Raw genomic sequence first — 27,435 nt, 5'->3', positions numbered from 1 at the left:
CAATTATTGCTACCAACACCTCCTGAGTAATTGTTCATACCTACTAAAATTCAATTTGGACCCACAAAAATCTTGGTGGTGATTATTTTTGACTTAAAAAAAAAAAAAAAATCAACACAGAGTGACCCAGGAATGCCAAAAAAATCAATAGTATGTGACCTAAAATGTCACCAAATTTACAAGGAGTGACCTGAAATCCATGCCAGTTTATTGACCACCATGAAAGCATTCCCACAATTTCCCCAGATATTGAATTTTCAAATATACAACATGACGAGACCACAAACAGCCATTTTGATTCTTTGCTGCCAAACCATCTTGATTGGCAGCAAGTGCCACTCCACTGATTGTAAAACTGTTGGGGTGAAGGGTCAAAAACAGGAAACGTGAGCTTAACACCCCGTTTCAGATCAAAGCAGGCCGACAGGAAGCCTGACCCAGACACTGTAGATCATATCACGGAGATTCAGTTAGAGAGGCGAACACCTAGACTTTTAAACGATTTTTTGCTCTCGTCTCAAGTGGCAAGGAAGAGAAAAAAACACCATCAACCCTCACACTACAAGGTAGCAAGCACAATAGCATAGGGTGACCAAACGTCCTCTTTTGCCCGGACAAGTCCTACTTTCATGTAGTATCCTCGTGGTCCGGGCGGGTTTTTATAAATTCTTAAAAATGTCCGTTTTTTATGATTTTTCACGGGACCAATTTGAAGAGAATCCCTCCGGCTGCTGGGTGGCAGCGCCTGCCTGTGATGACATGGCTCCTAGTAGTAGGGAGGGAAGGAGTAGTTCTTATTTTTGTTGGCAGTTTACCCCTATCATGAGGCATTACCGCCATCTACTGGGTTGACGATTTGGCCACAACGCCTGCCAAGTTGTAAAGTTTTTACCATAAATACGAATAAAATGGCAACTGTTGACTTCTGTCAGAGCTTTGACTGTAAAATCCCGTTTGGTGTCGCATCATTGCGCTGCCGATGATTGTAAACCTTTATAGCAAAGTTTGATTTTTGCCTCAGCCAGCTATCAGTAAGCTAAACTGCGCTAGCCATTATGGGAAACGTACTTTTGAACTGCTACGTATGGAAACATGCTGGTTGAATAGTTTGTCAGTTTATTTCGGTTTTTGTTTGTGTGCAATCTAGAACTATGAATGAGAATATCAACTGAATGGGAATAACAATTTGTCAAGGACAATTGTCGTGATAGTAATTTATAAAAATGTTTAGTTGGCACGTAGCCTACTGTGTGTATGTGACATTGACTGGACTACATTTCTATGGGTCTGCATTATATATTATACATGTATGCATACAGGGCCGGCCCAGGCCATTTGGGGGCCCTAAGCAAAATAATGCAAAGGGGCACATATTTTTGGCCCACCATTTCGTCACAGTGTACTGTGAAACCCATAATTGCAATCCAACCCATACGTCCATATTTTGTATATTAATCAGATTTTGTTGCACTGCATACTTCAAACTTCTCACTAGACATGTGCCGGTTACCGGTTTCACGGTTTACCGTGGTGTGAAAACGTCGCGGTTTCAAAACCACTAAAATTTTCCGTCATACCTTAGTACGGTATTCGCTGTTTTTCATGTGCCAAAATGCAGCCGAAGTGGCTTGGTGCGGCACCGCTCACCCCTTCCCGTTTGTTGCCGTGAGTGTCACTAAACAGCCACCAAACCCAAAAACAAATCCTCCAAACACAAGGCGTACTTTTCTTCAATTTATTGAGCTCTCAAATTGTGGTGAAATATACAAATAAATGCATTTAAAACGCTGTACAATTGTATTTTTCCACGTGTGATTAGGTTCAACAGGATAGCAGTAGCTCCATTAAAAAGTTCGCCAAAAACAAAACACACATTTTCCTTTCAAATTCAATATACAAACTAACTAAAACTTACAAAGACGAATGTTAGCCTAGGCTAAACTGGGAGAGCAGCTTCTTTTATGTCTCACAGCCGCTGAGTGAGAGAAAAGCTTAAATGCAGGGGGGAAAGAAAAAGAATTGCGTCAAAGATCGCTAATTGAGAGAGGAGGTCTCACTCCTCACTTTTTTTTTTTTTTAGATGAAACCTTTCCTCAACAATATTTACATTTTAACTAATTTATAAAACTAACTTATACATTCTTAACTAACTTATTAACTTATGAATTCTTTGTTCTTTTTAACACAAAGGCATGGCATCATGTAGACTAGAGTTGACACAGTGGCTGAAAATGGCGAAACTTCACTTGAGCGTCCCCCCTCAAAAAAAAGTCATACAGTAGATATTTTTAATTTAGAAGTGTTTTTACTTTTTATAGCAATTATTTTGTTCTTACGCTAATATTGAGCAACTTGAGCTGTGGCTGTGGGTATAGTCTAGGTTCTATTTATTTTAATTTTATATAATATTTGTTATTTTTTGTTAATTTATTTATTTTCACATTATATTCATGTTCCAATTTGCAAATATGTTTTGAAAAAATCCTGTTCAATGGATTTTTTATTTTATTTTTTTTAAACCCATACATCTAAAAATTTTGGAGCTATAATTGCAATACCGTGATACCGTGAAACCGCGGTATTTTTGCTCACGGTTATCGTACCGTGAAAATCTCATACCGGCACATGCCTACTTCTCACCCCAAATGATTGTCAGTAGTTACAGTAGATAGCGCCAAACCTTTTTCTAAAAGTGGAAAGAAAGAAGTTAAGGAAGAATTTTTATTTTTTTAAGCTTGTAATCAAGTATCAAAACTCACAAAAGTCAAATAAAGCAAACTGTAGTAAACAAAATAGAATAAAAATAAAACAATTGCCAGATTGGGGCCCCCTAGTGGTCAGGGGCCCTATGCAGCTGCATAGTCTGTGTATAGGCTGGGCCGGCCCTGTGTGTGTATAGCCCTATATATATATATATATATATATATATATATATAGGGCTGTCAAACGATTAAAATTTTTAATCGAGTTAATTACAGCTTAAAAATTAATCGTAATTAATCGCAATTAATCGCAATTCAAACCATCTATAAAATATGCCATATTTTTCTGTAAATTATTGTTGGAATGGAACGACAAGACACAAGATAAATATATATATATTCAACATATGGTACATAAGTACTGTATTTGTTTATTATAACAATGAATCAACAAGATGGCATTAATATTATTAACATTCTGTTAAAGCGATCCATGGATAGAAAGACTTGTAGTTCTTAAAAGATAAATGTTAGTATATGTACAAGAAATTTTATATTAAAACCCCTCTTAATGTTTTCATTTTAATAAAATTTGTAAAATTTTCAATCAAAAAAATAAACTAGTTATTAATAAACCATTGTTGATGTCAATAATGCTCATGGGTGCTGAAGCCTATAAAATCAGTCACACCCATGCGCCAGCAGAGGGCAGCAAAACTCCACAAAACACAATTAACAAGTGGGGATTTCACTGTACTGTTAATCTGTCTGAGCGGGGCACGTGCATTAATTGCGTCAAATATTTTAACGTGATTAATTTTAAAAATTAATTAATTAAATTAATTAATTAAATTTTTTTGGTCTTTTTTTTCTTCCCCCAAACAGCATTTTTCCATCCAGAGTGAGGGGGCACACTTTAAAAATATTAAAGTGATGTAGGCATCTTTGAGTGAACTTCGAGTAAAATTCAAGTATCTTGAGGCCGGGCTGAGTGTCCTCTTTTATGGAAATCAAATATATGGTCTCCCTACAATAGCATCACAACATTAACGACACAATGCAGCTTCTTTTGTTGATGACTGGATGAATACGTTAGTCTTGACTTTTGGTTCGACTGCTTTACTACCCCTGGTGTTTTTTAATCCACTGCCCTCTGCTGGACGTGCGTTAAGGCGTGCAAAAACTCTGAGGTTTTCCAAAAATTCCAGAATAAAATAACACTTTAAAATGTAAATTATTGATAGAACAGAGTAAACTATAACCTGACTATTGGCACAGCCACAATCTTGTCTGAAAAAACATTCCTCCGAGAACCAAAATACTGATTCCCTCCTCTAAATGCGGTCCCTTTGGCTGCCACTGATATTATAAGACAGGCGCATACACATAGAAAGGTCAGTGCACGAGACGGGGCAATAATACCACTCACGTCTTTTACAGCTGCAAACATCTGCATCTGAGGCAATGTAAAAAGCCTTTCACAATGGTACGAGTTTTTCTGCAGCACTGACAACACAGCGATTGTTGTCAAGGGGGATAAAAAGTATTTTTTTTCCTCCTTAAGAGCCGAAAGCTGCTGCATGTTGTCAGACATAAAAGCGAGTGCTGACAATAGCGTTTTCTAAAAATGATCCTTTTCCTTCCATACAGTCAAACTTGAACAACTCGAGGCTGATTCACAACAGAGTGACGCTGACCTTCTCCTTGACAGTGTAACTGTTCAACCGCAGCAGTCTTCAGTCGTAGAATTTATTGCCATTGTTTATTAAAAGCCCGTGAACAAAAGTCTCCGCTGATGATTTGTGCATTTAGCCGCAGCAACAAAAAGCGGCTGCCGAGCCCCACCGTTGAGTTCAAGGCAAATCTGTCAATCTTTCAGCCTGCCAGGAGACGAGAGGGAGAGATGAGGCTGTCCGCCGTGGCTGACGCCGCCTTCGGGCAGGTCAAAATACAAACGCAAAGTCTTAAAAGCTTTCAGCTTGTCCAGGATGGATAGATCTCAAGCAATCTTGCGGACGTGGCCTAATCTTAATCCAAAACTCCTCTTAGGTCTGCTGAAATGGACTGAAAGCATACAGTAGCTTACGCAAACCAGTTTAGAGGCCATGCAATACAAGGCTGATGCACACTCATTCTTAAATAAATATTTCAAACATCTGTTAAAAAAGCTACATTTTAAGGGTTGATATTTTTCAACCAAGGCTATGATTTTCAATAAACATATGGCTGCCCTATTGCCAACATGAGCTCAGTCAACGGCACACCTCGAATGAGCCCCCATCCACCACAAAAGGACTGCTTCACTGGCTTAAGAGAGTCAAAGGATTCGCCGCAATGCTTGTTTACACCTGAGTAAGCTGGTTTGCCAAGCAAGTTAGTGCCTCTCCGATTCATCAGCGTAATAATTTGCTGCGTGTTTCCTTCACTCTGGGAGACGTCATGGTGGAAACAGCGAGGCAATGTTTATGATAGGAACATAGGCAAAAGGCGCTTCGAGATTGAAGAAATCTGACCTTTTAGCCAGACTGCCGGATTCCTGCCAGGCGAACCGCCGGACCCGCGCTGGCGCAGCTCCAACGACCCGGGCCGGCGACACTCCGACATCCCAGCCAAAAGGCCAAACTTCACGCGTTCACTTTGGTCTTAACTAGTGCTGCAACAATTAATTGATTAACTCGAGTATTCGATTAGAATAAAATATTCGAACTGTTCTTGTCTTTGTTTGGTTCATTATAATAATGTTCATGTCATCATGAAAATTCTGGTTCGGTCAAAGGCAAATCTATGCTGAATCAACCACTAGTATTTTTGACCTACGGGTGTTCAAAAACTCAGGTGAATATACATTGAAAAATTATATATATATATATATATATTATCGGTTATCGTATCGGTATCGGCCTTGAGGAGCAGGAAGTTATCGATATCGTTATCGGTTTCAAAAAATTGATATCGTGCACCCCTAGATTTTACCACCTCAGCGTCAAAGGGGCTCTTGGAGTATTCTCAGTCGTAATATCATTTGGATATCGGGCATTCTCCGGTGTTCCTTGTATTGGGACAGGGCGTCCCGCCATTTGTTCTGGACTGTCCGGGAAAACTAATTGCAAGAGTTGGTGGTGCGGACGTGGGCTTGTCAGCATCAATCTTGCTCAGTCAGTTGCATAACACACATGTTGGGCTTCCGTGACAAGAAGGTGTCATGTATCTTTTATGCCCTATATTCTGCTTGTTTTCCTTAAACTACGTTATAAGTGCTATTTATTTTATATTGGCTGTGTTAGAGCAATACAAACAGTCGATCGATAAATACAAGAAAAGATACTATTCCCAGATTGATTATATTAAGTGTGTTAGAATAATCCAAACAGTTAGACGGTGCCTACGAGAAAATAGTACTATATCCTTCAAAACTCAAGAGCAAAAAGAATGAGCACAGGACTATTAATGCAATTGCCAAGAGGGGCTCGTGAGAATGTGGATCCTTGCGAAGTTCATACATCGATAGGAGGAAGAACATACACATACAGTGGGGCAAATAAGTATTTAGTCAACCACTAATTGTGCACGTTCTCCCACTTGAAAATATTAGAGAGGCCTGTAATGGTCAACATGGGTAGACCTCAACCATGAGAGACAGAATGTGGGGGAAAAACAACCAGAAAATCACATTGTTTTATTTTTAAAGAATTTATTTGCAAATCATGGTGGGAAATAAGTATTTGGTCAATAGCAAAAGTTCATCTCAATACTTTGTTATGTACCCTTTGTTGGCAATAACGGAGGCCAAACGTTTTCTGTAACTCTTCACAAGCTTTTCACACACTGTTGCTGGTATTTTAGACCATTACTCCATGCAGATCTCCTCTAGAGCAGTGATGATTTGGGGCTGTCGTTGGGCAACACGGACTTTCAACTCCCTCCTGACCCCGTGGCGTCAAAATGATAACAAGAACGGTGACAGAACCACACGGAGGGACCTAGTGAATGACCTACAGAGAGCTGGGACCACAGTAACAAAGGCTACTATCAGTAACACATTGCGCCGCCAGGGACTCAAATCCTGCACTGACAGACGTGTCCCCCTGCTGCAGAAAGTACAAGTCCAGACCTGTCTGCGGTTCGCTAAAGAGAATTTGGATGATTCAGAAGAGGACTGGGAGAATGCGTTATGGTCAGATGAAAACAAAATAGAACTTTTTGGTAGAAACACAGGTTCTCGTGTTTCAAGGGAAAAGAATACTGAATTGCACCATAACCACTGTGAAGCATGGGGGTGGAAACATCATGCTTTGGGGCTGTTTGTCTGCAAAGGGACCAGGACGACTGATCTGTGTAAAGGAAAGAATGAATGGGGCCATGTATCGAGAGATTTTGAGTGAAAATTTCCTTCCATCAGCAAGGGCATTGAAGATGAGACGTGGCTGGGTCTTTCAGCATGACAATGATCCCAAACACACAGCCAGGGCAAAAAAAGGAGTGGCTCGTAAGAAGCATTTTAAGGTCCTGGAGTGGTCTAGCCGGTCTCCAGATCTCAACCCCATAGAAAATCTGTGGAGGGAGTTGAAAGTCTGTGTTGCCCAACGACAGCCCCAAAACATCACTGCTCTAGAGGAGATCTGCATGGAGGAATTGGCCTAAATACCAGCAACAGTGTGTGCAAAGCTTGTGAAGAGTTACAGAAAACGTTTGGCCTCCGTTATTGCCAACAAAGGGTACATAACAAAGTATTGAGATGAACTTTTGCTATTGACCAAATACGTATTTTCCACCATGATTTGCAAATTCTTTAACAATCAAACAATGTGATTGTCTGTTTTTTTTCCCACATTCTGTCTCATGGTTGAGGTTTACCCATGTTGACAATTATAGGCCTCTCTAATATTTTCAAGTGGGAGAACTTGCACAATTAGTGGTTGACTAAATACTTATTTGCGCATTGAACTTGGCAGCAGGTCGGTCTTGCAATAAAACATTCCCATACTGAGAAGAACACTAGTTAAGAGCATCTGTTAGCCACACATAAAAAAGAAATACAATCCGTTTGCGGCAAACGTGTGAAACTCGTAGTGATATTATTTCCCTAATCGAAACATTTACAAAGAATCCACGATCATAACAGCGCTCAGTAGCTATATGTGACTACTTTCAATCTTCACCACAAGTAAACACACCTGCTGAATGTGTGTTTGCATGTCAACTGTCGCGTGAGCTGCTCTCAAAGGATGTGTTCATTCCCATCTCATAGGCATGCTTTGTATTTTTTACATGCGTCTCTGGATCGTAGTTCCATATTATTCCTCATAATTACTAATTCCTCATCTAGTTAAGGCATTTAAGTCAAATCTTTAACATCAAAATGAACATTGGCCATCTTCAAAGCTAGCAGTGGTGCGAGCGAGTGGTTCCTAGATGTCTGTGCCTTCTGGGCCATCTTCCCTCCCACTGGGGAAGCGACGGCGAGGGCAAACTGAGGTTAAACCCGCGTCACCTGACTTGTCCTCAAGTTTACAATTGGGAGAGAGCGTGGCAACGTCAGTGAGCTCATTTCCCCAACATGTTTTATTCATTCTCAAATGAAGGCGTGTTCACACTGGACAACTGCTGGGAGGTTTCACTGAAAATCAACAACCAGTCGCCCTGTGAGGGCGGGGAGTTTAGAGCTAAAGCATTTCCGAACATCATGTGAAACGAATTACAAGAGACAAAACTGAGGACATGTGAACATTTTGGCTGAAATATGGACAAATCAATGCAGCCAAATGAAAAGTATCAAATCTGGAGAAAACTACATCAGCTTACAGAAGGGGGGTGAGTTACACTGCAGCTGCTGCAGCAGTCACGAGGGAGACAACTCCAGAAAACAGATTGGTCCGAATAAACTGGGAGAGTTAGCATTTGCAATTTTAGTCTGTAACACTTGAAATGTTGAATCATTATAAAATCATGGGTAGTGGTCATTGCACTGCAGCTGTGATCAAGTTTATTAGGGCTTTAAAAACCAGCGGCTCTTTTGAGAAACGTTTTTATTTGGGCGGCGTTCTTCTCCCGCTGCTCTTTCTCTTGATATTTTGATAATGAACCTGAAACAATGCAAAGCCAAGGTTTTGATCCGCAGCGCACATCTCGTCAAAGCAGCCCCTCGACGACTTGAAAACGAGCTGTAGAAATGTCTCTGGCACGTGTCTCGCTTATTACCGCTGACATTCAGATATCAAATGGACAGTCAACTTGCACGCTGCTTTTTGCTCTGCGGCGGGTGGGAGGCACCGGACGGAGCTGCGGCGCATTTTGTAAATCGCAGAGGGTGTCAAAATTCAAACTCGCGTTCAATTTAGCGTCTTCAATGAAAGTGACGTGAATTGTGGAATGTGGGGAGGTAGCTAGATGACCTGGAGAAAACCCAAACAAGCAGGGGGAGGACCCGAGCTGAGACGTGTAAACCACTACACGTTCTGTTCATCCCAAATACATAAAAACCCTTGGGAAATAAGGATGACGATCTACCGTAATTTTCGGACTATAAGCCACTACTTTTTCCCCCTCATTTTGAATCCTGCTGTTTATAGTCCAGTACGGCTTATTTGTTGATTTATTTGGGTTAATAGGTAACAGGTTTTTGACAGCGGCGTCATAAGACTGCCATGAGAACGTCATAAATATGACATGACATGGGCATTAATGAATGCTTATGACAGGTGTCATTAAGTGTCATCCGGCAAATTATGTCACTAACTCTATTTGTGTCCAGCTCGGATCTTTTACAACTAGGGTTGTTCCGATCATGTTTTTTTTATCCCGATCGTTTTAGTTTGAGTATCTGCCGATCCCGATATTTCCCGATCCGATTGCTTTTTTTTGCTCCAAATTCAATTCCAATCATTCCCGATCATTTTTTCCGATCATATACATTTTGGCAATGCATTAAGAAAAAAATGAATATAACTCGGACGAATATATACATTCAACATACAGTACATAAGTACTGTATTTGTTTATTATGACAATAAATCATCAAGATGGCATTTACATTATTAACATTCTTTCTGTGAGAGGGATCCACGGATAGAAAGACTTGTGACTTTGTATATTGTGACTAAATATTGCCATCTACTGTATTTGTTGAGCTGTCAGTAAATGATACTGTAGCCATGCCCAAATGCATGATGGGAAGTGGAACCATGACTGTGCGTAGTGCTACCAATTAAGATAATTGCTACCTTGCTTCCCCACATTGCTTCCCATGATATTTCTAATCATAGGGAGAGGGACTGTAAGGCGATAGCCAATTAAAAAAAGGCTCCAAAGGCTGCCAAAATTCATTCTAATCATATTACGCTACCTTTTATCTCTCTATATAGGTAAAACGGCGCCATTACAGATTAAGTGCGACAATGTGTGAGTGGGTCGTGCAACGCATGCATTAATTGCGTTAAATATTTTAATGTGATACATTTTTTAACAAATTAATTACCGCCGTTATCGGGATACATTTAATAACCTTACCTTGAGCCTAAACTAAATACTCTGGACGAGTGTAACATATTATGTCTGTAACGTTAAATACAATTAGAAAACGATTTAATTAAAAAAATATAAATATATATTAAAAAAAGCCATGGCCGATATTTTTTTGCCGATTCCGATACTTTGAAAATGATGTGATCGGACCCAATCGATCGGGACATCTCTATTTACAACCAGTCAAAAGGGGGATAATTTGCGCATTATTTAATGCTCATGGGGGTGTCATGTCATAATTATGATGGTCTTATGACAGTGTGATGGCGGCACCTTCAAATAAAGTCTTAATAAATTCCATAATTAGCAATTAATGAAACAACTAGAACAGTAACTAAAGAAATAATTAGCACAGAACATGAATTTTGTTTTGTTATTTACATCTGTAGCGCTACAATGCATGCTAGGAGGCATGTTGGATGACAACAGTATTGACAGAGGTTTACTGTCTCCCCCAAGAGAACAATGATGGCCAAATGAAGCTTCTTGAAGCAATGAAGTTTTGGAGCTAAGTCAGTCTTCTGATGCCGCTGTCAAATAAAGTGTTACTGGTTGATATCTTTTGGTGTAAATATCCTATAATACAGTGAGGATAGCTACGGCTTATAGTCCAGTGTGGCTTATCTATGAACAAATGTCGTTTTTGTTTCAAATTTTGTGGGTGGTGGCTTATAGTCAGGTGCGCCTTATAGTGCAAAAATTACGGTAATTTAGATGGACGATGATTTTCTGATTCAAACGTGGCAACATTGTAAATAACAAAACATATTCACATTACAACACTCGACAATTTAATAAGTCCTTAATATGCCAAACGTGTGTTTTTGGTACATGAGTACTAAGATGTAACATCCTGTTAAATAGGGAGGGGTGTGACAAAATATCGAAATGGTTATATATCGTGATATTTTGTCTCAAAAGGTTATCGATATGCTCCTGTCAAGAATCGAGATATCGTTTTAAAAATGTGTTAATGTGTCAAAAAAAAAAAAAAAACGCCCAATCCATTTAGACTGGGAATTAGAGGTACATGATTATCGGTCTGATAATAGGAATTATGACGTCATCCCAATAAATCCAATAACATTTTATATTATCGGGCGGCCCAATTCGGGCCTATTAATATTAATTTTGGGACGGTGTCGGTGGATTGGGATGTGTGCGTTTTATTCAACTCCTGTTTACATACCTATATAATGTTATTGGATTTATTGGGATGACATCATAATAATTTGTACATCATCATTTTACATGATGATAATCATGTTTTTACATCATAGATGTCCCGTTATTACATGATCGTTATCCTGTTTTTACATGATATTTATCACATTTTTAGATGATAATAATCAGGTAACTCCTGTTCATGTCATCATGAAAATTCTGGTTAGGTCAAAGGCAAATCTATACTGAATCCACCACTAGTATTTTTGACCTACAGGTGTTCAAAAATTCAGGTATATTTACATTGAAAAATTATATACCGTAATTTCTGGACTATAAGGTGCACCTGACTATAAGCTGCCACCCACCAAATTTGACAAGAAAACGGCATTTGTTCATAGATAAGCCGCACTGGACAATAAGCCGCAGCTGTCCTCACTGTATTATGGGATATGTACACCAAAAGATATTCACCGTTAACACTTTATTGGATAGCGGCATCATAAGACTGTCATAAGACTAAATGTACCACCGTGAAGCTTTGAACCAATTGGCTGCAAAGCTTAATTGCTTCAAGAAGGTTCATTTGGCTATCACTTCTCCCTTGGGGGAGACAGTCAACCTCTGTTGCCACCTGCTGTCAACACTGTTGTTGTACAACATGCCTCCTAGCATGCATTGCAGCGCTACAGATGTAAATAACAATAAAAATTCATGGTCTGTTCTAATTATTTCTTCAGTTACTCTCCCAGTTTTTTCCTTAAGTGGTATTTGGTAACACTTTTATTTGACAGTGGCGCCATAAAACTGCCATGTGACCATCATAATTATGACATGACACTGCCATTAGCATTAATGAATGCATATGACAGATGCCATTTTGTGTCATCCGGCAAATTATCTCACTTTTGAATAGATGTAAAAGATCTGAGCTGGACACAAATGGAGTGTTGGTGACAAAATGTTCTGGATGATACTTAATGACATTCATCATTCATTAATGTCCATGATACTGTCATAATCATGTCATAATTATGACGGTCTTATGGCAGTTTTATGACACTGCTGTCCCAATTAAATCGATATAAAAGCCGCACTGGACTATAAGCCTCAGGATTCAAAATTAGGGGAAAAAGTAGTGGTTTATAGTCCGAAAATTACGGTATATATTATCGGTTATCGTATCGGTATCGGCCTTAAGCAGCAGGAAGTTATCGGTATGGGTTTCAAAAAATTGATATCGTGCACCCCTACTGGTAACGTTTGTTCATTCGAAACCAGAACATTCACAGTCATTCGGTCCGATTTTCGGGGCATTTACAGGTCGCTTGCTGTTCATTTTAGGGCATTTACAGGTCATTTCCTGTCGAGTTTGAGTCACTGCGTATTCATTTGGGTGATTCCCAGGTCACGTCCTGTTCTGTAACTCAAAACAGGAAGTGACCCATAAAATACCCCCAATTCAACAGGAAGTAACTGAAAATCAACAGGTTAATGATCTTAAATGGCCCAAAATTACCTCATTGCTTGGCATTGGCTGCCACTGACGGCCATAGACGTTCAATCCGTTTGAAGTGGCACCCTCCCAGTTCAAATGGATTGGACGTCTACTAGTGATAAAATTCCAATTCACAGAAGAAACTTCTTTCTGTTTATTAGTTGTTTGTAGAAAATGCTAGAAAGATTTCCTGACCAATGTATCGATAATCGTTGTATCGCCAGATCATTGAAATCGTGAGCTTTGTCTCGCAAATCGTATCGTGCGGTACCAAGAGGTTCCCACTCCTCCTGTTAAAAATATTTTCCTAAACAAGTCGATTAAAGAAATTGAGGGCAAACACTAGCATTTTACAAGTCTTAAAAGATGCCAGAACAACTTGAAAATGTCAGCGCAGTCAGGAGTTACATGCGGTCCTTCATCTGACACACCGAGGTTAACATCCGATGTTGGCAAATACCAACAAAGCATTCATATCTTTCGGCGAGAAACTTCCTGCTTGACCGTCTACAACCTCCGACCTGGACGAAGGCCAACAGGAATCCTTCACCCTGCGGCGATTATATTTAAAGGTAAAAGCAAATGTAATTTCCCCCTTCATCCAATAAGCGATCTCACACAGTCAGCAAAAAATGTTCGCTCAGCGCAGCTCGCAGCCTGTGACATCCACTAAACTGAACTTCCTTTGATAAAAATCAACAAATTAGTTCCAACGGCTGTTGTGACACGAGAATGATATATTCTGCATGCAGCCTCCCTCGGCTGTCAGCCTGCGTTTGCTGCTCCCTATTTCACCACCACCTAGTATTTTAGGAGCGACATAATTTGAAAAACGACTTTGTTACTGTGGTCAGCCAAGGTCAGTCATTCTTTTAAATCAGTCTGAAAAAGACAGCCGTAATGCTTGCGCCGACTCATTCTGCGCATGCAAAACTGGAATTCTGCATATTTACTGAGCCTACGAGTTAGACTGCTTCCCGCCATCGCTGCACGCACTAGGAAAGCCGGCATTAAGCACAACAGACTGTCTTGTCATCCAGCATCCCGCCAAGTGATCAGCTTTGCACTCCACTTGGAAATACTCTTATTCACACACAAGTGCGTAGGTTTGCATAGGGACAGTAGGGACATAACACTACCAACTTTTCAGGATGCTCAAATTGTCCCCACCAACCTTTAAGCAACCTTATATGCATTATATAATGAGTTCAGTAATACAGGTCATTTGTCTTCCCATATGTTGTAAGGATAGAACTGACCCTGTCATTAATAGGTCAATTATTTGCATTATGTTCAAACTTAGGGGCAGTTTACATGGCGACTTTGCGACAAAAAGACGCAATGACTGAGTAGCAGACTCGCTTCGCGTGCATATGGTGTTGGCGAAGATGAAAAATTCTGAATCCTGCCTCCAAAGTGGGAGAATCCGATTGCGGGGGGTTCCTCGGCATGCATATCAAAGGCTCCTGCGGCGCGAGACCGCGCCATTAAAGCAGAAATGTGAAGTAATTTCATAACATGCCAAATAGGGTCACAATTAAAGGTATTTCCGGACTACAAGCCGCTACTTTTTTTCTCTCATTTTGGGTCCTGCGGCGTGTTCAATGATGCGGCCAATTTGTGTATTTTTCTGACGGCCGCTAGGGGCGCTCGAGCATGGAATGTGGGAGTGAGACACGTGGAATATATGTGTCGAGGAAGAAGCTAGTTTGCACTACTACCGGTAGTTTAACGTTGTGCGTTGTGCATGAATAGAGGTGGCGAACCCTCGTCTTTGTGCATGAGTAGAATTGGCAGACCTGCATCATGGAAAATGCTAGAAGAAATTAAATTGGCCATCCGAGTTGTATGGGACGCTTTGATGACGAGCGGCGAGAGATCGTTTGCCCAGACTCGCCGCATGCAAAGAGCAGCTTTTGCACAAGTTTGCCGGGGGAGCCTTGCAGCGTGAAGCGCTGTGAAAGAGTCCGCCATCACCAACGGGCTTTGAGGGGCCAGTCTGCTGCGAGGAGGACGGCACAGGCTGGGAGTGAATATGCCTCATTATGGGAGACATTGAAGGCGACGCAAAGAAGAGACTGAGTAGGTGCGTGCATGGCGAAGTGCATCTGAGCGTCTTCATATCCGACACTGAATGTGAGGACTTTCATGGTTTGAATGCACAGGAGGAAGATGAAGATTGCTAACAAAGACTTTTATGTTTTTATTAACCAGCACAATTAGTGCTGCACCGCCATGCTGATGCTATGCAACTTCCGTGCTGCTGCTATATAACTGCTGCGTTTGCCGGCGCTGTTTGGAACGAAAAGTTAAGGTGTGTTATTAAACGTTTGAAAACTGTATTTCTCTGTCAATGTCTCTTGCTACTAAGTGGGCACACGCGGCTTATAAGCAGGAGAGGCTTATGTATGTACAAAATGGTTTTTCCTTTAAAAATGTACTGGATGAGGCTTGTAATCAGGGGCGCCCAATAGTCCATAAGTTACAGTAGTTCTTTTTACATCTTCTACCGGCGCCGTCGTCTGTCATTTTGCATCTAGTTCTAAATATATGTGATATCTACTATAGCTGTATGAGGCCGTATGTTTGTAGCAACTAGCAACTGGGCGTTGTTTTAAGCAGTCAGGTATTATTGTTTTTTTTTTTTTTTTTTATCTAGCGGCAGAGTTGAACATGATATTTACTCTCGGTCCGTTCCTCATTGCGTCCCGAAGACTGCGTTGACTATGTTTTAGGTCTGCTTTAATTCAATATTTTAATTTTTGTGAATCGTTCTCGAGTCTTCCACGGCCGACTCGCGAATAAGAATCGCAAATTTCGCACGCCTCTACCCGACACACAAGCACACGCTCACACAGCTCCGACAGAAATACATGTTGACAACATGCCGCCTCCTCCGAAGAGGAGAGACGGAAGTTGTTTTTTTCGGCCAGCAGCAGCCACTGTTGTAATTTAAAAAGACAACACTGTTGTGGAGGTGGGAAACACCACTAATTTTGCAACTGAAAGTCCGACATGAGTTAGCATAACATTAAACTGTGTGAAGCTGCTTAGAGAGGTCTCCTATTGTTTGGGTTTTCTACTCGTTCATTTTCCATGCACTTATCCTCACTGATAATGTTAATTAAACTGTGTTTAGTCAACTCTGCTGGAAACTATAGAACCAGAAAAACGTGAGCAAGAAGCTGCTTACAGAGAGACAGGTGCTGCAAAACCTCATATGTTGCTCACCCAACATAATCATAATTAACTATGTAGAGAAAAAAAGTTTTTTGTTTTTTTGGGATGCTACGAGCTACGCACACTAGTGTTGCGATTGACTTGTCGATCGTGAATGAAGGAATGAGCACCCCTGATTTAGCATATCAATGAATGAGGTTCATATTCGTGAGGAATGTGTAGCCCTGCTTCCCCACCTGTTCACCCAATCTGTTTGGTCTTATTAAAGTCCCATCCTGAGCAAAAAGTGTATATTTAATGTTGAGATCAAACCTACATCCTTGTTCACACATGACAAATAGCCACTTATTAGAGGAGACGGTAGCATCCGACTACGTATTGTGATGTGTGGGGCTTCAGCAGACGCACACCTATGATGGGAACTAGCATCGGATGAGAGTTCCATTCTTTAGATCCCATCACTGGCAGCTGACATCGCAACAATATGGAAGATGGCATTGAGCTTCTGCAGCATTGAAAACAAACCGGATGACAGTGGAAAAAAAGACATCTTCACTACGAATGTTTTTAAAAAATGGTGTCACACCACAAAATCCAGCACCGGGAGAGAAAACTAGCGCCTGTTGATTGCATCCTAACACTTGTAAACACTTCCCACATGCTGCCTGGGAGGCAGAACACCGCGGAATCGTGCTACTCACCGAAGGTAGTACTGTTTTAAAGCGAATGCAGCGTTGGAGCAATTCCTTGGAAAATTAAACTCTTCCCCGAGTTCATTCCATTGGTTTTTGTCAGACACCTGCAGAGGAGGGAAATGTTAGAGGAATCAGCACAAAACAAAATAAAAACACACATGCAAGGCTGCAATGAGTAGCAACGTCGATACCATCTGGTAATCTATCTACAGGTTTCCCTTGAAACCATTAACTTTGGTCAATTTATATTAAAAATGACAATAAATCAACGTTTAACACGCGTGTAGAACATGACGCAAACACGCCCAAATGCAGCAAGTATGTTTACGTCTCGCATTTATTTACATTTGACACCTAAGTGTGTATGTGTGTGCATGAAGACTTAACATTTCTGTTGAAGCTAGTTAGCCACACAGCTAACTGGCTAAGTTGACTTTTCCCACGCTAGCCTAACACTCAAACGACGCCAAACTCCTGACAAACTGTGCCCGCAGAGTGGAGAAACGTGTTCGTGTGCGGTAAGGCGTTAATTCGGGGTTCGGTGCGGTGCCGTTGACGGCTTTCACTATGCGGGCCTACGAGGCCTGCATTTTGCGAGCAGCCATGAAGCCCAGGAAAATGGCGAGGAAAGAGGGGGCAAAAGGAAGGCTTTTCCCGGCTAGCCGAGTGGCCAGCGGCGCCCCGGCGGCTCGGATCGTCTTCCGTGGGCTTTTCCGAGTGGCGGTAATCGATGTTAAACGTGCCCGCTAATTTTGAGTGGCTCGCGAGTACGCTCTAGCTGGCAGCGCTCGGCACTCAATGGAAAGCGCACAACAACACAAGGCAGCACATTGCAATAGAGATACATGGCAAACTAGCACAAGGCCAACACCGACCCACTAACGGCTGCCTGTGGGGGGGATCCGATCGTCCCAGGCTGCCCACCCGGGAGTCGCAGAGTGGTCCAAACGCCGAACGGAGCGGGGCTTAAAAATCCACTTTTTGGTTCCCACTCACCTTAGCGAATCCACCTAAAGAGACGACTCTGAAATAGAGAGCGTTGAGATCCAGCTCTTTCCCACCCACGATAGGAATCTTCTTGAACGGCGATCTGAGGAGATAACGTCACAAATGAGCACAAATGTCTCTCAATAACAGTTCGGCGCAAGTCAGAGTGCCGTTGGATGTGAATCGAAAGTTGCATTTGGTGTGAATAAAGGCGCCCGAATCTCACCCTCTGCTTTGGTGAAATTGCCGCAGCTCGTCCAGGAAAGCCTGTCCCTTCCTTCGCTGATCTGGAATATTTTTCCCCGTCGAATTTGCCATTGTTTTTGCATGCAAAAACGGTTAAAGCCCACTTCAGTCGCTTTCTAAGACACCAAGGATCCCATACTCCGCCGGCGCTCAGTCATTCGCGAAGCTGACTGTTTAAAAAGTTAAAGAAATCGCTGGTAGCAAGAAGAGCGGCAGCTCGCTAATAAAGACTGATGCACACAGCCAGCGAGCCCGATTCAAACCCGGACTAAGTTCCAAACGAACAGTCCCAAATACGAGCGACCTACCGGCGGATTAGGCGCGCCATGGCGGGACGTGTTCGATTAATGCTTTTTGGTCGCGGGGTATTCGTTTGGAGTGGTTTGACAGTGTGGTACGGACGCAGCTCCGAGGCTATCGCACACACTGTAGAGCGGCGGCAGAGGGATCCTGTTCTCAGACAAAAAGATGAGAAGGCCGCGGAGGCCGGCCTGCCGTGCTTGCAGCGCCCTCTCTGGCCAATCCGTGCTCTGCAGCCCCCGTTCGTCCACAGTACTGGAACAATAGACTGTTTTCTTTTTTAGGGACCGTCTGACAAATTGCCTGCAAAACAGGTCAGGAGGTACTTGTAAAAAAAAATGTGCCATGGGGGGCAGGGGATAACTAATCGACACGAGATTTTATTATTGCAGAATACTTAAAAAGGATACATATATTCCTAATTTGGGATAACAGTGAAAACGACAGGGGAAAAAACTATCAGAAAACTCAATATTGGGTTCAGAACACTAATTTTTACTCGTCAGTGAACTATAAAATATGAAAATATTTGCCATTTAGACATCTAATCTGCTATAATAGTACCAAATGAAATTGGGGAATATTATTCAGAGTCCTAATTTGGATCAGACCGAAAACTACAGACGTGAATATAAACTGTAGTAAACATGTGATCTTATTACTCTAGTTTTAAAAGGAGACTGTTTTTATAAGAATACAGCTAAACTATGGGTGAAAAGTATATATTTCCACAAATTAAACTATTTGGGCGCATATACCTTACTTGTAGTACGTCTGGTTTGTTTTCTTTTGTTTAATGACTCTTTATATCGGGTATTTTTACCCTTGTTAAAATTAAATGACTTATTACGAGGTGACGTTTAAAACAGCAACACAATTCTACATGTGTTTGCAAAGGCATACGTGATCTTTAGGCTTGCTATTTGTTTTAGGCACTCTTGCAAGTCAAATTCAAGTAATATATTCTTGTTATCATGAATTTTCTGCTTCAGATCCTGTTTTGCACTGTATGCACTCATGTGTAACCCTTGGCTGTCTCGTAGTGATCTCGTTGTTGTGAAACAACTTGTGGCTTCGTGGCCCAACGAATAACTTTCATCTCACGGGGGATGCAGGAAAACGACCCCCGATCCCTTCCGAGCGAAACAGGCAAAATATCTTCATGACAGGGTTACTTTCAACCATTACGCGTACCCCGTTTACTCTCGGAGAAAAAAACCTGTCACAAAATGGCGGAGACGTACGTTAACAGACCCCATTTTGAGGAATTGACAAGCCCACGGCCGGGGAATGTTGTGTTTGAGCTGCGCGGATCTATCGTCCGCGCGTCTTTTTGATTTCGCCAAGTGCACCGGAGTTCACCTCGGCCGCCGCCCGTTCGCTCTCCCCGAATTCGGAGCTATTGACTTGGCTGTGCTCTGCTTAGCGCCGTAGCTTAGCGTGCTAAAATAACGTTACGAGGATACGATCGAGCCGCTGTGTGGTCTTTGGCTTAATCCTATTAGCTGCTACTTGATGTAGGTTCGGATGGGTTTTTGTTGCGGGTGACAAAATAGTAAACAACATGTTGAAATGTGGTTATAACTATTTACTAGAACCCGCCCACTATCTCCTATACTACAGCCTATAATTTCTTTAGTCAAAAACATCATCGTAGAATCCTGCATATAAAGCACCTGTATAAAAACAATAATAAACGTGTATTTATGTCAACTATAAACTAATATACGCTTAAATTTTGTTACTCTAGTGCAGCAAGCCTGCTCATAATCCCCTTACATGGCAATGCAGGCTAATTCCTGTGACAAAATAAGGTAATAAAACAGTTATAATGCGAAATTGATTCTATAATTATAGACGTTTTTAGTCATTTGGTCCTTGTTGACATATCTTCAGGGTTTGATGTAGTGCAAGGGCGTAGCTTTGCATAGGGACGGTAAGGACATAACACTACCAACTTTTCAGGATGCTCAAATTGTCCTTACCAACTTTAAAGCAACGTTATTTGCAATGCATAATGACTTCAGTTATATGTCATTTAGCTTGTGTTCCCATATGTTATCATTGTTGTAACTGAGCCTACCACTATTAAGTGAATTATTTTCATTATGTTCAGACTTACCTTTGTATCCCTTTTCACTTGCTGAATGTGCTGGTAGCAGCCGCTGTAAAAAATGTAAAAAGACTTCAATGTTGTGGAAGTGGGGAAAACACCACCATTTTTTTATATTTTACTGAAAGTCTGACCTGCATCAGAGTTAGCTTAACATTAAACTGTTTGAACTTGCTAACCTGCAAAACTCGAGTAGGGAGCTGCCGCAATACATAATGACTTCACTTATGGAAAGACAAACTAAATTACTCATATATGTGGTAACGATAGAATTGACCATTATTACGTGAATTATTTTCATTATGTTCAGACTTACCTCTGTATCACTTTTCACTTGCTGAATGTGCTGGTCCATTTTTTTCCTCCTCCGATACGCTTATTTGATTGGCTGATGACTTGACACCCAACCCTAGCAAACACACACATATTAGATATCAGGGATATTAGAAGTTGTTTTTTTTAGCCGGTAGCAGCCACTGTAAAAAATGTAAAAAGACATCAATGTTGTGGAAGTGGGGAAAACACCACCAATTTTTTATTTTTTTACTGAAAGTCTGACCTGCATCAGAGTTAGCATAACATTAAACTGTTTGAACTTGCTAACCTGCAAAACTTCAGTAGGAAGCTGCCGCAATACATAATGACTGCACTTATGGAAAGAAACTAAATTACTCATATATGTTGTAACGATAGAATTGACTATTATTACGTGAATTATGTTCAGACTTACCTCTGTATCACTTTTCACTTGCTGAATGTGCTGGTCCATTTTTTCCCTCCTCCGAAACGCTTATTAGATTGGCTGATGACTTGACCCCCAACCCCAACAAACACACAAACATATTAGATATCAGGGATATTAGAAGTTTTTTTTTTTTAATCCGGTAGCAGCCACTGTAAAAAATGTAAAAAGACATCAATGTTGTGGAAGTGGGGAAAACACCACCATTTTATATTTTTTTACTGAAAGTCTGACCTGCATCAGAGTTAGCATAACATTAAACTGTTTGAACTTGCTAACCCGCAAAACTCAATTAGGAAGCTGCTGCAATACATAATGACTTCACTTATGGAAAGACAAATTAAATTACTCATATATGTTGTAACGATAGAATTTACCAGTATCATACCATTATCATACCATTATTACGTGAATTATTTTCATTATGTTCAGACTTAGATTTACCCCTTTTCACTTGCTGAATGTGCTAGTTTAATCCCCCCCCCCCCCCCCAAACGCATGTTTGATTGGCTGATGACTTGACTCCTCCCCCACCACACACACGCACTAAAAGCCCTGACAGAAATACAACATCCGCCCCCTTTGAAGAGGAGGGATATTAGAAGTTTTTTTTGGCCGGCAGCATCCACGCTTAAGTAATGTAAAAAGGAGTCAGTAGCCACGTTTACATGCTGACTTTTATTCATACCGATTCAAATCATTCCGAATGGAAATTTCACATCAGCTGTTTACATGTCACTTCATCTATTCCGATCCAGCGTTTACATGTGACTGCCTTTATTCCGAAAGGACGTTTGACAACTGCCGTCTGACATGCGCAGATTAATCAAAACAAAGCGTCACGTTGCAAAACATGGGGATCGATCGTCAGATCAGCTGCTGTTTTAACTTTTCGAGTGGAAACAAAACTTCAGAATGATACGCCGTTCATTTAAAAAGTTGTGTGGGTGCGCTGTGCGTGTGCTTGGAAGCCATGTTGCAAGTGACGTTACTTACGTCACCAAGTGACGTCACCACGTCAGTACGGAGCATGCGCAGAAAGAACGCAACCAGACACCATTCCGCTTCCCTGTTTACATGATATAATTTTACTTCTAATCGGTTTGGGAAAAGGAATATTCCACCCCTGTGAATCGGAATGAAATTCCATTCGGTTTGGGCCTGTTCATTCCGAATGAGGTGTTTATATGGAACACATTTATTCGGTTTGAACAAATATTCCGACTGTAATTGGAATATTTGGCTCCATGTAAACGTGGCAATTGTTGTTGAGGTGGGGAACACACCACAGATTTTTTTTTTAACCAAAACTTGAACCTGCATCAGAGTTAGAATAACATTAAATTGTTTGAATTTGCTAACCTGCAAAACTCGAATAGAAAGCTGCTTAGAGAGAAGTGTCCTCCTGTGTGTGTTTTGTACTATAAAATTAATTAAACTGTGAGAAATATAGTGAGTTTACCCCTTTTTTTTTTCTTTTTTTTTAGTTTGGCTGTGCTTGTTGACAATAGTGTTTTACATATAAGAAGGCTCCTTTTTTTTAAATTTATTTTTGTCATTCCCTGACTAATAAGTTTTTGTAGTTACATTTATTATCTTACAATGTTGAGTGGTCTTAAGATAAATGTTTTGGGATTTTTTTGCATTCTTGGATAGTGAAGAGATTCAGAACAAGTTTGTATTTATTGTGTATGTTAATGTAATTTATGTTCAAATATTGCTATTTAAATTTCCTAATAAAACCCAGACATTTATCCTGGAAGCTTTCAAAATCTTTAACAGTTTTTGAAAACAAAGGTTTGAATCAAATGGCGTATCACCTGAACCAATACCTATGAAATTTAGTATAAGCCAATACAGATTTATTTTGTATTGATCATTTAGCCTTTTAATTAATACGGGTTATATTCGTGAGAGATGTAGCCCTGACCCCCGTTCATCCAGTTCTTATTAATGTACCGTCCCTAGCAAAAAGTGTACATGCAGGTTATGCTGTTATATCGTCCCTACCAATGTTGAAACCAAACCTACGCCCTTGATGTAGTGGATCAACCAGTTCACAACACAACTTCTGATGAACGTCAATGAACTACTGTTTCCTAAAACCTTCATACCTCAACATTCATGATCAATCAGGGATTAGCACTTGTCAGGCTTGATTTGTGATCCAACAGTAGGAGAATTTTTTTATTCAAGTTACAGTTCTTTTGTTAAAATCGCTTGTTATGTGCTGAATACACAACATTTTATTCAGGTTAGTTATTTTCATCCTTTGTTTACTATGTTGTAGCTACATTTAAGTGAAAAAGAAAATCATTAATTCAAATCAATATGTGCATTATTTCTGAATGTATTAAAACACGTTTCATTCTTTAAAACATTTACTCCAAGCTTTTTTGCATCAAAAAATATTAAATGTATGGAAACCGGGTGTAAGGTTAGTGAGTTTTTTTTTGGGCTACTATTCCTCATGCTGCCTATTTTTCCCTTTTTCACCAGAATGGTGCTGACATACAAAAAGAAAGTGGGAGCCAGAAAATCATATGCTTCAACCCCGGTCATGACAGAGGCATACAACTGTGTTATGGCTAATAAGATGTCAGCCAATCAAGCGTCAAAGCAATATGGGGTTGACTCAAGGGCATAGGTTTGCATAGGGATGGTATAGGGACATAACACCACCAACTTTTTAGGATCCTCAAATTGTCCCCACCAACTTTCAAGCAACCTTATTTGAATTATATAATGATTATAATTGCTAATTATTAATGATAATAATTTATAATGTCTTCCCATATGTTGTAAGAATATAATTGACCCTTCCATTGTTAGGTGAATTACTGTATTTTCATTATGTTCAGATTTACACTCACCCCTTTTCACTTGCTGAATGTGCCGGTCCATTTTTTCTCCTCAAACGCACATTTGATTGTCCGCCATACCCACAGTATTGTTGCATTGTTTCTCGGTAAGATGCCACGGCGGTGTGTGGCGATGTATTGTTCTCAATCTAAAGAAAAGTTTTATGAGTGGCTGAAGGATAGCAGGGCACGTAAATGGACATCCTTTGTTCGCACGAAGCAAATGAATTTCACGCCATCATCGAGTCGTGTTCTCTGCTACAAAGACTTCAAAGATGCCTGCTTCCTCAACCGGTCTGCTTATGATCAAGGATTTGCACAAAAGTAAGTGTGATTTTTGGATAGATGACTGATGACTTTGAAAAAGCAGAGCTGCCAACTGTTGTGGAACAGTGCTTAATTTGGAAATCATAAGGTGCCGGAACGCAAACTACATATGACAGCGCAGGGATGACTGCACGTGGACAGGTCCCGGAACATATTGTAATAGCCCGAATAGGGAAATAAAAAGGAGAGGAGTCAATGATGGCTTCCTTCACTTTATTGTGGCAACAGTTAAATAACAAATAACAAAAATAACAGCGGACTGCTGCAACATGCGACCGCCAACTTCGCTCTCACGCCGCACTCTTCTCCTCACTTCCCGCTACGTCACCACTCTGCTGTCCGATGGCCCCTTCACGGGCCCGCACATAGTAACGGACGTTACATTATGCAGAAAATGTTGCTGAAAACAAAACGCAAATGCCCACTTGCCATGCTGTGGGACTTTACTTTTTTTTTTTTTCTTTTCTATGTGCTTTTCTGACTCGTTTTGAACCATCTTCCTTCTTTTTGAAAAAAGACAGTAAATGCAACAGTCTTTTTGGTATGTTGAAATACCGTTTGATCCTGGCTGCTTGCTCCCAAGTTGCCGCAAATTTCAAGTTGTTTTCTTTCTTTTTTTTTTTTTATAAATGTCAGGAGTGTGATTTGTTGGTCCAGCTTCTCAATGCACCAACAAATCTCCGACTCTTTCATATGACGTTAATTTTCATAAACTACATACAATTCTTGGGATTTGTTGTGTAAATGAATTCATGCATATTATTATTTTTTTTTTTTATACTGTGATGTCCTAACTGCGTGTAATATTCTGATATAATGCTTTTCGAGGTACCCTGAAGTGCACACAACGTTACTCTTGTTTTGGTCATGTGACGCGAGAGTGTGATAGAGAGGCACAGGCTCTATCTATTGCTCCGCACAGCCTGCCGAGAGCCCCAAGCTGTGTTTGTACTGTTAGCTCCATGTGTTAATAAAGAAACAAAGTTGTCAGCGCGTCGTGTGTTTGATACTTTGACAACAAAAAGCTCATAACAAGACACTATGCACGATCCGTTCAAGAGACGCTGGGACTGGAGAGCTGTGAGTAGTAGGAGGCGAGGGGGAGATGAGTGAGAAGCAAAACTTCGCGGTCGAATGTGGCGGCAGTCCGCTATTATTTTGATTTCTTATTGTTGCCACAATAAAGTGAAGAAAGCCATCAACGACTCATCTCCTTCTTTTCCCCCAACGATTTTATATTATTATTTTATATGCACGAGAGCTGCCGGATCTGCCAAAATGAACATGGAGTCTGATTACTATTATTTAAAAAAAATGTCATCAGATAGACAAAAACATAAAATTATTCAAATCATGAAAATAATAACAGCCTATATCTTACCAATGGTGGGTTGATGGGTCTTGTCTCCATTCCATGTCAGGTAGTCTAGGCACATTGTTTGCATCCTGATTAGCGTCTGGCTAATACATGTTAGGTCCAACATAAAATTCCAAACTCCTCTTCTTCCTCCAACTCTTCAAAAACTTGGATCTCCTCCCTTGCGCTCGATCTATCTCTTATATCGCTGTTTGAATCATTGTTTGAAGGGCTTTGTATGGCGGCCGTATGGAGCGCTGCCATTGCTTTTCTCGGTGTGACGTATCACTTCCGGGTTCGTCCCCTTTCAGGCTCGAACTTCGGAAACGCGATTATTTTGTCTAATATACAACATATAAATGCTTTTTTCATGCTTTATTTGTTGGACAATGTTTAATTACATTAATTGTGACCCTATTTGGCATGTTATGAAATTACTTCACATTTGCTCTTTAAATCAAAAAGAAAAGTACCAAATACCCTTGGCTGAAATGGTTACTCTTAGACATGATAGTTTGTGTCTACTTTGTAATTACTTGTAATTATGGTAGAATTTAGTGATAAACATAGTCATAAACTAGCAACGTCTACGTAAAATGTTTTGGAGAGACACATTTACCCATTTGTAAATGCACTGCATAAAGATGAACACAAATAGCCTATATTTGCAATTTATAAATATTTGGAGCCCAGGTTAATGTGCCACCAGTATGTGGAGGTAGATTTGCGTCTATATTATTCAATCCCCCAAAAAGTCGCTTCAGTCAAAATATACTATATTTTCCATTTAAAAGATAAATAAATGTGTTTGAATGCAAAAATAAATTTGAAACTCAAAACAATGCATTTGAAAACTATTCTATTTAATTAATTAATGTATTTATTTTTTTAGGATTGAAACAACTTTTTTTTTAATTGAAGTAATGTTGTTTTTCGTTTGGGCCAAATTTTAGCTAGGACATTTGTGTCTTTATTATCCATTAAAAAGATAAGTTGCTTCAAACAAAAAGACATATATTCAAAAGGAAAATCACTTCAATCAAAAAAAGAAAAATTTCAATCATAGAAAAAAATATTTGAGACTCAAAACTTTGCATTTGAACACTTAATTTTTTATTGAAAATATTTTCTTTGATTGAAGCAATCCTTTTTGTGTTCGGGCCATATTATGGGTAGGACATTTGTGTCTAAATCATTCAATTGCAAAAAAAAAAAAAAAAAAAAATCAATCCCCCCCCCCCAAAAAAATTTGCTTTCAAATGCATTTTTTGTTTAGTTTCAAATGTATGTTTGCGTTCAAACAATTTTTTTTTTAAATTGAAGTGACTTTTTTTTGATTGAAAATATATATTTTGATTGAAGCAACTTTTTCTTTTTAGGTTGAATAATAAAGACACAATTCTACCTCCATAGCAGTAAGGCCATCACACACCAGAGGTTCTCATGTGACGTGACAGCATGGCCTCTTGTGGCATATGGTGCAAAAGCGAGCCAAGTGTGGGCAAAGTACCGAGACAAAAGATCTCAGTGGGACGCCAACTGCGTGTAACGACCTTACACTTCCCTGGGTGTCTTCAAGTCCCAAGTTTTAGGTCACTTGGTGGGGTAGTTAGAGGAGTCATTGCGTGGATTGTGGCTCCACCTTGTGTCAGCCTGTACATATAACTCATCCCTAGCTTTTAATTTCATTCGTGTTAATGTTTGGATAAAACTTTTGAAGGTCTCGCTTTCGTTAAATTAAC

The 27,435-nt window shown here is 40.2% G+C and overlaps 1 protein-coding gene across 1 annotated transcript in view; it reads right to left on the bottom strand.

Annotated features, from left to right (window-relative positions):
* Positions 1 to 19,101, bottom strand: part of arid2 (AT-rich interactive domain 2) — a 50,910-nt gene extending 31,809 nt beyond the window's left edge. The window contains exons 1-4 of the mRNA XM_057855594.1: positions 18,302 to 19,101; positions 17,974 to 18,163; positions 17,757 to 17,850; positions 16,767 to 16,864 (exon numbers count right to left, since the gene is read on the bottom strand). Of these exons, the coding sequence (XP_057711577.1) occupies positions 16,767 to 16,864; positions 17,757 to 17,850; positions 17,974 to 18,065 (284 nt within the window). The 5' untranslated portion in view covers positions 18,066 to 18,163; positions 18,302 to 19,101. The remainder of the gene's footprint in view (positions 1 to 16,766; positions 16,865 to 17,756; positions 17,851 to 17,973; positions 18,164 to 18,301) is intronic.
* Positions 19,102 to 27,435: the final 8,334 nt, after the last annotated feature.

This window comes from Corythoichthys intestinalis, chromosome 13 (assembly GCF_030265065.1).
Source record: "Corythoichthys intestinalis isolate RoL2023-P3 chromosome 13, ASM3026506v1, whole genome shotgun sequence".
Classification (NCBI taxonomy): Eukaryota; Metazoa; Chordata; class Actinopteri; order Syngnathiformes; family Syngnathidae; genus Corythoichthys; species Corythoichthys intestinalis.
Note: the sequence above shows the minus strand (reverse complement) of the source record. Positions and strands in the feature narration are given on the sequence as shown.